The 12,755-nt window shown below is 41.3% G+C and overlaps 1 protein-coding gene across 1 annotated transcript in view; it reads left to right on the forward strand.

The window, feature by feature from the left end:
* LOC126273901 (eIF-2-alpha kinase activator GCN1) overlaps positions 1–12,755 on the forward strand; it is a 225,651-nt gene that overhangs the window by 39,726 nt on the left and 173,170 nt on the right. Inside the window, exon 9 of the mRNA XM_049977066.1 lies at positions 9,636–9,791. Coding sequence (XP_049833023.1) covers positions 9,636–9,791 — 156 coding nt within the window. The remainder of the gene's footprint in view (positions 1–9,635; positions 9,792–12,755) is intronic.

The raw sequence follows: 12,755 nt of genomic DNA on the forward strand, positions 1-12,755 counted from the left end.
TGAATGGAATCCTTTTTCACAGCAGAGCATTTCCCCCAATTGTCCTTTATCTGTACACAGGACACTGCAGTAGAGATCTATGAGATTTTACAATTTGATGCAATTAGTATTAAAATAAAAAGATGTTATTTTCATTGAAAACTGTGATTAAAATTTTGTTAATTAACATTTCAATTTGATGATACAATAAAAAAAAGGGTTGCCTTTAGCAAGAATTTAACAAGCTACTTCCCAGTTACCGATCTACCACACTCAGCTGCAGGTGGCTATGTTAGAAGTTCAGTATTTTTTTAGTACTTAATAGTGTTCAGAAATCTTCAGCATTGATTTTTTGAGTATTTTTCGGTGATGCATCATATTGATGCAGGAAATTGACCTTCAAATCTCCATAAGTATGAAGAAAATTGAAGAGATGCAGTCCATTAGGTACCTATTTTAGTTGTTTTAATTCAGCTTTCCAAACATGTGCATTTTTAAAGTTTAAATCACAATGTGTGACTTTGCTGGTGAAAATGAGGAAGTGTGAATGCAGTTTTGACTGAATTTGTTTTTATGCTGTATATTGTATGCATTGTAACCTTATTTATCTTGGAACTGTTATAGCAAATGCACCATTAACCTCACCACTGAGTACCCTAAGTTTACACATGCAACGTCATCCTCACTACTGAGTACCCTAAATTTACAAACATCTCGTTTTAAAATATCACATCCTCCCAGGAACATTTATTTTTGTCTTTACATTGACACATGCAGAGCCCACCTGTCACATCTAGGCATATTTTAATTGGTTGACCCATACATCTTTCTGTGATTACAAACATTCATAAGGCATAAAATGACACGCAGATAAGTACTTTTTATCTTGAATTGCATATGACATATTAAAGTTTTGTGTGCATACATACTTACTGTCACTTTGTTTGTGACAACAGAACCTGCCACCAGTTACAAGCAACATATATCAAGCCAGTGGAAAGTCCAATGTGCTCTCTGGTAACAAGAGACACAGTCACCAAAAACAGTCCACTTGAATTTTGGCCTCGAGAAAAGGACACGCTTCAGATAGTCATCATCTTCCTCAGTCTTAGCCAACATGCCAGCAGTAAAGACATAATGGGCACTGTAAACCATGAGTTCCAAGGACTACATGATATAGCCTTTGTATGCATGGAAAAGAAGTTGTTTGAATTGGATTGAATTCACCAATGTCTTCGGAATCTGCAATTCATGTGAGGATCGGGGGACTGAATTCCTGTGACATGCTATGAAGATGTCTTTCATTATCTGAATTGTCTGCACTAAATATCCAGGCTTTCATGTTCTTAAGAGATCACATACACTCCCTGCTTCCTTAAACTTCACATACCACTTCTTGATGCCTTTACTATCCGGTGGCAGTCAATGGTATGCCTTCTGGAATTTTCTCTGGATTGTTTTTGGTGACTGTCTCTCATGATACCAGAGTACACATTGCACTTCCTCCTGATGTCACTGACCACCGATGATGGACTGTGAACAACTGTGTATGATGGGAGAAACAATCTGAGTGATGGGGTAAGGAGGAGGTTGGGGCAGGGAGGGGCAGGGATGGCAGGGTATGGGTAAGGAATGGTAAAGTGCTGCTTTTGGGAACATACAGGGATGTGGTGGGGACAGGGCAGGGCAGCTAGGTGCAGTTGGGAGTTTGGGGAGCAGGGGGGTAGGGAGTGAGAATAGAAAAGTGGAAAAGGAGAGCCATAAAGAAAGGGAATAAAGACCAGTGGAGTATTGGTGGAAAGAATGCTGTGTAATGTTGGAATGGGGGCAGAGAAGGGGGTAGGTGGCTGAAAGACAGATACTAACAAAGGTTGAAGGCAGAGGGGTTGTGAAAATGTAAGATATAGCGCAGGTAGAGTGCCCACCTGTGCAGTTCGTAAAAATCGGTGTTGGTAGGAGGGATCGATAGCACACACTGTGAAGCAGTCATTGAAGTGAAGGATGTTGGTGTAGGCCAGTGTGCTAAGCAACCGGTTGGGCCATCAGTCTCTTGGCCACAGTTTGTTGGTGGCCAATCAAGTAGACAGACATGTAGTTAGTTGTCACACCCATGCAGATCGCAGTACAGTGGTTGCAGCTTAGCTTGCAGATCACAAGTGTGGTTTCACAGGCAGTCCTGGATAGGTAATGCTTGTCACAGGAACTGAAGTAAGTGGTGGTGGGAGGATGTATGGGACAGGTCTTACATAGAGGTGAACTATGGCCAAGAGTTAGCTGGCTCACCCAGTTAATGGGCACACAGACCAACATAACATTCTTCTCTTCAGTGATTGCTTCACTTCCTGCGCCATCTGGATCGCTCCTACCAAAACCACCTTTTCTGATTCGTGCAGGTGGGTCCTCTTCGTGCACTGTATGCTATGTTTTCACAATGCTCCAGCCTCAACCTTTGTTCATTCCTGTCCTTCACCCACCTATACCCTTCTCTGTTCCCACTATAATGTTAGCTTTTATTCCCATCCTCTTCATCTCTCCTTTTCATCCCCCCCCCCCCCCCCCCCCCAATAAAAACTACCGAGAGCACCTAGTTGCCCTACCCTGTCCACACCACATTCCTGTATGCTCTTACAAGCAGCACTTTACTGTCCCCTACCCTACCATCACTCCCACTCGCCGCCCCAACCACCTGTTTAACCCTATCATCCAGATTGCTTCTCCTATCATGTGCAATTGCTTGTAGTTCGCTTTGGCGGCCAGACACAGTAAGTGTGTGTGTGTGTGTGTGTGTGTGTGTGTGTGTGTGTGTGTGTGTGTGTGTGTGTTTTTCTACCTTAGAAGAATGCCTTTTGGCTTAATGTTCTCTTTTTTTTTCTTCTTTTTTTTTTAGCAGTCCTTTTCCGCCTTCCCCCTCCCCCACCCGACCCTGCCCCCTCACCCCCCATTTGTGACTCAGTGTCCCCACTATGCGGTGGGTAGCAATCTATCCTTCTCATAATGTTGTCAAAGTAGCAGTAAGTATGTATGTACACAAAAACTTAAACGTGTCACATGCAATTCAAGATGAAAAGTATTTATCTGTGTGTCAAATGCCTTAAGAATGTTTGTAATCAAGAAAAGACTTAAGGGACACCCAATACATGTACACCACAGCCAGTGACCCATTTGATTGTGTCTTGGTTATAAATCATAAATTTCTAATAAGTCTCTTTGGACATTTCTGCTTTCTTTTGTGGTATAAAGTTATTTAATGGGATATTACAAAAATCTGTAAATTTCCTACCAAAATGAAAACTGGTATTTTCTGCAGTTCGCTTTATAGAATTCATTCCTTCAGTAAGGTTCTTTTCATCTACTTCTTGAATTTCTTAAGCGAGATTGTTATGAGATAAGTAACAAGTTGCCATATAACAGTGAAGTGATGAGTTTGAATTGACATTTAATCTAAAATCCATAAGTTCACGAAAGGTTCTGACTCCGTTCCAAAAAAATCTTTGCTAGTGTTGTGAAGAAATAAAGCATCTATTTACCCTATGTTGGCATACAGGTAAATGTGCAAGGATAAGCCAAAACATTATGACCACTCCCAGCTGCATTGTTGAATGCCGTCTTGTGGCATTGCTGGCACGTGACATGGTAACAAGAGTATGCAAACAGAGTAGTCATGGGTGGGGGACCACCCTAGCAAAGCTGTGGGCTCCGAATAGAGAGAGCACTTGAGATAAGCGAATTTGATAAAGGACACATTATTATTGTACAGCACTTGTGAATGATTATCTTGACAACAGTGAAGCTGGCCAAATGTCGACGTGCTACTGTTGTGCAAAGATGCAGCAGGACAGTGAAACTACCACTAAGTGCTAAATGGTCGGACATCCATGACTTTTCACAGAATGAGTGGTTCGGAGGCTTGTCTGTTCTGTAAAATAGGGTAAGTTGTGATCTGTTGCATCTCTGCCAAAAGAGCACAATGCTGGTGCACACACAAGTGTTGCGGAGCACACCGTTCATTGTACATTATTGAATACGGAGCTCCACAGCAGACCACCCCTACATGTTCACATGTTGACCCAATGACATCCTCAGTTGCAATTGCAGTGGTCATGGGACAACTGAGATTTGCCTGTCAATTAGTGGAAGCGTGTTGGCTCTTTGGTTGAATCACATTTTTGGTACACGAGGTCGATGGTCGTCTGCACTAATGCTGTCATCAAGGTAAACAGCAGCTCGAAATGTGCCGTTATTTTGAGGAGCATTATAATGAATTCACATTGATGTCTCAGTGGCAGAGTTCACCCGATGTGAAACCTATGGAACCCATCTGGGTCACCGTTAGGTGCCATCATCATGTACGCAAATTAGTGGCCCCTGATTTATGCGAATTACGTGATCTGTGCATAGACTTCGATTGCCATAAACCATCCACATACCTATCAACAAACTGTTGGATTCATGATATGCAGAGTCAGTGATTTTGTTCCAAAGACAGACAAACAAAGCTATTAAGCAGGTGGTCACAATGTTTTGGCTCATCGTTGTGTATATGCAAGTTCTGCTGTTACCGTTAGACTGAACAGGATTGTGAGAAATTCAAAGTTGATAGAAATCGGTGTAGTAGAGTCCATAACACTAAACCTATTATCAATAGTCCTTGGTGAAGTTGTGAAACACTTAAACTAGGAAAATGAAGAGAGAAAATATGTTGTTCAAACGTGAGACTTTTTTGCTAAAGATGTGACACCGATTGACTAGTACAGATAAATGTTAACAACAAAGGAAAGAACTTAATAAAACAAGATTTGAAAGAAAGTCTGAAATTCAATCGCAGCAAGACTAAAATAATGTATAATTAACGAATTATGAAGCGAATTCTACACATCAACAAGACAAGAAGCAGTTGATGAAATTTTAAATTTAGTGTAGTTGAAGAGTAAGACTGCATGGACAGCAAAATAAATAAGCAGAAGTTTTTTTAAAACTGAACTGGAGTGCTTTTATTAAGCCAAATGAGAGTATTTGGAACTAAGCTTTCAATTGCACATATTTTTATTTATGTATTTGTACTACATCCACACATGATAAGAATTACTGGGAGACAAAGTAAAACGAAAATTATCTCTGAGATCAGACTGGACTGGCAGCAAATGTGTGTTTTCAGGTTGTGATGATTGAAATTGTCCATTCTATGCTGCTACATCTTTAATAAATCGTTATATTAATCATATAGATCATATTAATGTGGACCTGTTCTCTGTTGCTGTTGTTTGTTAGAATCTGGATGATTAGATAAACTTTTAACTTTCCATTAAATAGTAGAAAGCACTTCTTAAGCACAGTTATATTGCCCCTGTGTTAAAATTGATGCATATAAGAAAACTCTGCATGTACAATGAATGGTCAGTGTTTGATATAACATCAAAAGTAATATGCTGAGAGTGATAAATGACAGTTCTTTACCCGTTGACAGATAACTAAGCATGGTATGTTTTCTGTGACATAAACTTCATTGTCATAGCATTCCCTTTATTCAACGGCGTGCTCCTCTTCTCCAAGCCGGAACATTGTAGTGTGGAATAATTGTAAAGTCTGCGGGTTCCACAATGCTTAGTAAGCTACAGTCATCCCACCTTGAAGACATATGGTGTCAATCCATACCAGTTTATGTGCTCAAACAGTAATAAAACTTCCAATTAATTGATGATCTTAAATTATTTAACTAATAAAAAGAAATACTTTCATCTGTGAACCATCAGGTAGGCAGATGTTGAGTAAAACATCACTGAACCAAATGATATGTTGCACTGCAAGACGTAAGTATGAATGTAGTAAAAATTGAATGAGGTCAAGGTGGATGGGTGGTAGATGGGCTCAAGGAAATTCTGTACCAGATTCCAAGATATAAAAAGTTAGTTTGTAAAATAAGTGGGAATAAAGGGGGTGAATATTGGTGAAGACAATACCACATGAAAAAGTCTAGAGACAGCCTTTATCCAGCAGTAGGTGTCAACGGCTGATGGTAGTGATGTACGTGTACAAGCAGAACTTGTACCTTGTTAGCTCTGTGGCTGTTTACAATGACCTACATGGAAGGTTTTGAGACAAAATTTTGCTGTGCATCTCACATTGAAGTCTATGCTTCTGTAAAAGATTGCTGGTCTTGGAGATTGTGCACCTGTTTAAATTTGGCACGTTTTGTTGTTGTTTCTGCAGCGGTGTTCTGATTGCTGCCAATAATGTATCTTCGAATTCAAGTTATATCTGATCTACACTTACATTGTTAATTTGGAAGGAGTGGAGGTTGTGTGTGAGGAAGGCGTCAAGTGAATTTTTATCTGATTTTTTGAGTAGGTATACCTTTCATTTATTTTATTTAATTGGATAGATAAAAAATCTACTCACAAAGCAGCAGCAGAACATGCACATAAAAGACTGTTGTGATGGCAAGCTTTCAGAGCCAGTGACTCCTCCTTTCCTTCACCTGTCTTCCTTCCCCATCAACCCTTGTGCCTGAAGGAGGAGCCACTGACTCCTAATGCTTGTCAGTCACGACAGTCTATTAAGTATGTGTTCTTCCAACACTTGGTGAGCAGATTTTTGATCTATCCAATTAAATAATTTTGTAGATAATTAATTGTTTTCACTTATTTTAGGAGTTTTGGGGGTTACAATATTCAATCTTGCTACGGCAACCCTTTGTTCACTAATCCCTGTATTTGTTTTGATGTTTGTTAGTAGCTCAGGATTACTTGTTTCTAAGAGGTCAAATGTGCTTCCACTACCATTTATTTACTATTCGTGTGGGCTCATGAACTAACTGCTCAAAATAATTTTCATAGAGTGCATTTAGCACAATTTTGGATGATGTCTCATGCTTATCTCCAGATTTAAATATGTATTTCACCAACATATTGATGGTAAATAAGTCACCATCAACTATAATTGTATTAGTCAGGTAGGTGTTTGAAAACAAAACTTGAGTTTTCTTTGAACCTCTCAGCAATTGTATCATCCGAATTGAGAGGTCGTTAAATGGATCCAATTATTATTTTATTCTGGTTGCCAAGAATGACCTCTGGCTGCACTAACTCACAGAAACTATCTACATCAGTTTTGTGACAAGATAAACTACTTTCTAACAGAACCAAACACACCACTGCCAACTGTGTTTAGCCTATCCTTTCAAAACACTATTAGGGTCTTTGCAAAAATTTCAGCTGAACTTATCTCCGTCTCTAGCCAGCGTTCAGTTTCTATAACGATTTGAGCAGTAGTGCTTTCTATCAGCACTAGGAGCTCTGGTACTTTCCGAGCACAGCTACGACTGTTTACAACTGTTATAACTATGATTCCTGTATCTACATTCTTCCTGTGTTCTGCCTGCACCCTTTGTGACTGAAGTCCTTTTTGTGTTTTCATGAGATCCTCTAACCAAAAAAAACGCCCAGTCCACGCCAGAGTACCCCTGAACCATCTGAGCCTCTGATTCAGACCCTCCATTAAGTTCTGTACCAGAGGTCCGCAATTGGTCCTGTCGACTATGCTGCAAATGGTCAGCTCTGCTTTCATCTTGCAAGCAAGACTGGCAGCCTTTACCACTGTTGTTCGCCATTCAAAACGAGAGAGGCTCTCTTCCAGTCCAAAGTGACACACATCATTGGTACTGAAGTGAGTCACCACTTGCAGTTTGCCGTACTCTTCATAGCATCTGGAAGGACCCGTTCCACAACTGGAATGACTCCACCATGGAATGCACATTGGCTTTCTTCCCCTTCTTGCCACCCATGTACCTAAGGGTGCCCTATAACGCACCTAAAGTTAGAGGCCCCAACTGTCAGTAATCTCACCCTCTGTGATAGCCCAGATCTTGCAGGCTGAGAGGTTTCCTCTGAAACAGGACAGGCAGTTGCATCTGGCTGAGGGACAGTGTTAGCCACAGACAGCAGCTGGAACCTGTTTGTCAGCGTAACCAGGGAGGCCTTACATGCGGCCCCCTGAGAAGTCTCTTGCCACATGCCATGCTGCAGGGTGACTTCCCTCTTGACCACAAGTGTGTGGTCACCTCAGTGTGAGCAGTAACTAGGCAGGCCACTGGTGAGGATCGATCGGCGGACTCAGACATGCTAGATATCAGTTAGATATCCACGGTCGGCCCACAACAGTGGTGCCCATCCACTGCAGCTTCAAGCTGTGTAACCGAAGCCTCCACAGCCTGGAGCTTACAGCGAAGTGCCACCGACTCAGCTCACATCCACACACTACAATCGCAGTCCCTATCCATACTAAGGTCCGTGGGAAACTAAACTACCGAGATAAATGTACTATTGGCACGTGCTATGGAACTCTACTTTAGACCCTGACAAAAATGCAGGAATTGTATCTAATAAATTAAATTAATATGCAGAGATTCAAAAATCAAAGTACCAAAACACTCGGTAGAGACTAAATAATTTGCCCTGATTAGGAACTTGTAATACATCACAAAATCGGTTTACTTTCCGACGCAAATGAAAATGTGAGGATTGTGGCTATTAGATATTAAATTAACACATAGAAACTCAAGAAACTAAACCATCAAAGCATACAGATGAAATCATATAATTTGCTTCTGGTTTTTCGTAATTTATGGCCATATGTAATGACATAAACTTAATTACATGAAAATGGCATAAAAGGCCAAAACCTGGGTCGTAATTAAATAAAGAACAGTACAGTCAAATGACGGTGTGTTCATTTAAAACTTATTGTATGATTGTTGCTCAGCAACAGGAAAAACTGTTTAAGAAAATAATAACTTATGTGCACTGATAAAATAAAATGATTTATTCAAAAGCAAGTTTCCAGCTTCCCTGGAAAAGAAATACAGTATTCATGTTCCTCCTAATTGTAATGAATGATAAAGATATAGAGAACGTAAATGCACAGACTATCATAAACTGAGATTCTCTTGGAAATAGATATGTTACTAATAACTAGAAGAGACAGGAAGGCTAATAAATGAATACAGTAATAAATATGCATTGATAGTGGCATAGTAATGTATGAAATCATAGGTTATAAATATGTGGAGACATATAGAAGAGTCCCTTGTCCATTAGTGGCAGTGGTAGTGGTAGTTTTAACGTCACTGTTTCAATATCAACTCCCGATGAGATGACAGAAATGCTGCTAGTCTGTGAGTCAGACTTTAAGAAACTCTTGTGCTAAATGAGTGCAATAGTTGAGCCTTTGATGTCTTGGGAACAATAAGAAGAGTGCTCTGGCACTCTGACCCTCACTGCAGCTGAATGCATTGCCACCTCGACAGTGCTGTCTCATTTTCCTTAGGTCATCTCATACGGTGTGCCCTAGAGCAAGCACTTCTGCTGTAGACACTGTGACCAACCGAGTCGAGGTTGGACCATTCATTCATGGCAATATTGCCAGACGGTACTGTGTGAAATTTACATTTGGCCTGTATCTGATTTTTACTCCAGGAATGATGAAACTGATAGTGCTGACAAGAACTCGGCGTTGAAGGGAAATTGGCCAAAATCTTCAAATAAGAAAGTGGATACCTCCAGGTTGAGAGCTCTAGATATTGTTATTGATATGTTCATGTTTGAACCAAGTTGAAAAAATTTTAACATACTTTTTTTGTTTTTACTTGTGGTTTCTTATAGAAAGGACCTGGACTGAAGACTTCCACTGCTCCTGTTCGCACAGCTTATATTGGCTGCATGTCTGCTTGCTTTTCTGGAAATACTTTAATGCAAGGCCTGGATTTTATACCGTTTCTGTTGAAAACTGTTGAGAAAGCTGTATCACAATCTGCTCAGGTATTGTTTCGGTTTCAGTATCTGGTCACATTCATTACTCAGAGTATTAAATATTAGCACTGATATTGTTAGTTTTAGCACTGTGCTCTTTGCACAATAGTTAAGTACTTTTGTTTCAAACACTATTGTATTACACTAATCTTGCTGTCTGATAGTATTCTCAATTTCAAAATTTAAGAAATTTCTAGGTGTTTCAAAATCAAGAAACAAAATTATTGAAAGATGTTAAAGCTATTTTTCATGTTAACTGATTCTTCCATTGGTTATTGGTAGAAAAACATTGCAATCACTGGAAAGCACTGTATTGCCTATGTTCTATAGGATCCTGTAGAACATAAACAATATAGTGATTTTCATTTATTAAAGGTATTTCTGTGAGAGGAAAATTGCTCTGAATGAAGTATCATGACACAAACATCAGTAGCAGCCAGGAATGTGAGTCCTGTGGCAGACTTGAAATGCAAACTTAAAACCACACAGATGTTGATAAAATAATATTGCAGGGAAGATAGTGGACAAATTGGATGTATGCTGTAATGAATGTGTGGAAAAATTACCTGAAAAATGAGGCAAAAATAGAAATTAGGAGGTAGTTAATCACAGTTCCATTTTGGAGATCAGTTAGTTACACAAGATTGTGTTGTGTAAATGGTGTGTGTGTGTGGGGGGGGGGGGGGGGGGGTGCGTGTGCTGACATGATGCTGATATGGATGGAATGGCAAGAATCTCCTTGTAAGTGATAGTATTCAAATGGAACACAACCAGAGGAAATTATGGCATTTACAAATATATTGTCCAAACGCAGTACTGGGACACAGTGGAAAAACTTGTTGACAAACAGAAGATGAATGAAGCAAGAATGAATGTAAGGAAAGAAATGCAAGAAATGTTCAAAGAATTCAAAAGTAAAACTATCTAAGAATATGATGATATAACAATGAAAATAATCAGTTATTGACAATATAAGGTAAATGGATAGATAAAAAATCTACTCACCAAGCAGTGGCAGGGGAAAACAAACACACACACACACACACACACACACACACCACACACACGCGCGCGCACACACACACACACACACACACACACACACACACACACACACACACACACACACAAAATGATTTAACTTTTACAAGCTTTCAGAGCCATTGGCTCCTTCTCCTGGCATAAGAGTTGAAGGGGAATGGAGATGGCGAAGGAAAAGGACTAGAGATGTTTAGGGAAAGGGATACAGTTTAGAAAAGTCACACAGAACTCTGGGTCAGCGAGACTTACCGGATGGGATGAGAAGGGAAGACTGATTGTTTGGGACTGCACCGGACGAGATTTGAAAACCAGAGAGATTAAATGTGGAAGACAAGGTAATATGCAAGACACAGATCACTACTAAAACATTGTTCATGAGTTAATAAGCGGGAAAAGCTAGGTGCATTTTATGTGACGGTTTGGAGGGGAGACAGTGATAAATATACAGGTTAGAAAATGAGAGATGTAGAAAACTAAAATGGAGTGAAGAAAGAAGTAGTTACTGTGAAGAAAAGCTGAGATGGAAGGAATTAACATAAATTAAGGCCAAGCTGGTGGCAAGAACCAAGAACATGTTGTCGTGGTAGTTCCGACCTTGCCCTTCTGAGAAGCTAGTGTCTGGGGGAAGAATCCTCATGGCACGTGTGGTAAAACACACACTGATGTCATGTCTGTCATGTTGTGCAGCATGCCGCTGCAACAGGATATTGTGTGTTGCCTGTATACACCCTCTGCTTATGCCCATTCATCCTAACTGATAACTGGATTGTAGTCAAGGTAATGTAAAAGGCCAAACAGTTTTTACATAATTGTTGGTATGTGACATGTCATATCATAGGTGGCTCTCCCTTTGATGGTATCTGTTTCGCCAGTTACAGGGCTGGAATAGGTGGTGGTGGGAGGGTGCATAGGCAGGGATGGTCACAGGGGTAGGGAGATGGGTGCAGAAGGAGCATAGGATCTGATTAGGATATTGAAGAGATATGGAGTGCGACTAAAAGCTATTATAACAAGGGAACCTCCCCATCGCAACCCCCCCCCCCCCCCCCCCCCCCCCCCCCCTGTGGGTTCGGGGGTAAGAATAGGCCCACGGTATTCCTGCCTGTCGTAAGAGGCGACTAAAAGGAGTCTCAAAACGTTTTGGCCTTGTGAGATGATCCCCTAACGGGTTTGACCTCCATCCTTCTAAATTTTCCGAAGAGCGAGCCGATTGGGGAAGGGCGCCTTACAAGGAGCGATGTGTCCATCATGCATTACCATCTCTAGCCAGGTTTGTCGTCATGGGTGCAGTTTATTGCAGTCTGCTATGCTGTGTCGCTTTATGCGCCAATGACGATATTGGACTACATCCCCTGAAATCCAGCACGGTAGCCAGTCCGTTGTGGTGGGGCCGCCATGTACCCTGTTGGTTGTAGCCCCCTGACTACACAGGGATCGCTCTGCTGATGCCAGCGCCGTTAACTCCCCACGTATGCCAAGGAGTAGATGCCTATCTCCTTGGGGCATTGGGACTCCCGGAAATGGCCATCCTGCCAGGTGGTCGTTGCTGAGGCTGGGTGGCGCTCGTGGGGAGGGCCCTTGGTCGGAGTAGGTGGCATCAGGGCGGATGACCCGCAATGAAGCGTGGTACATCATCTCTTGCTGGCGGCCAGCCGCCAGCAGTCTCTAAGCGTTCCAGGGCTCAATACAACGCAACTACATATGACCCCAAATCGTTCCCCTCCCTGGCTACACCATGGGAGGAATGAAAGACTAAGGATGCCAGCGAACCATACTCGCCCCGCTACCTGGTGTGTACGAGAGCTGATGGTGAATCCTTTACATCCATGAAGCCTCAGTTCTTCGTCGAGCACTTAGAGGACAAGTTCGTGGAGGTGGAGGGCTTGTCCAAAATGCGCTCGGGCTCGGTTTTGATCAAATCGGCGTCCTCCG

The sequence above is a fragment of the Schistocerca gregaria genome, chromosome 1 (genome assembly GCF_023897955.1).
Source record: "Schistocerca gregaria isolate iqSchGreg1 chromosome 1, iqSchGreg1.2, whole genome shotgun sequence".
Lineage (NCBI taxonomy): Eukaryota > Metazoa > Arthropoda > Insecta > Orthoptera > Acrididae > Schistocerca > Schistocerca gregaria.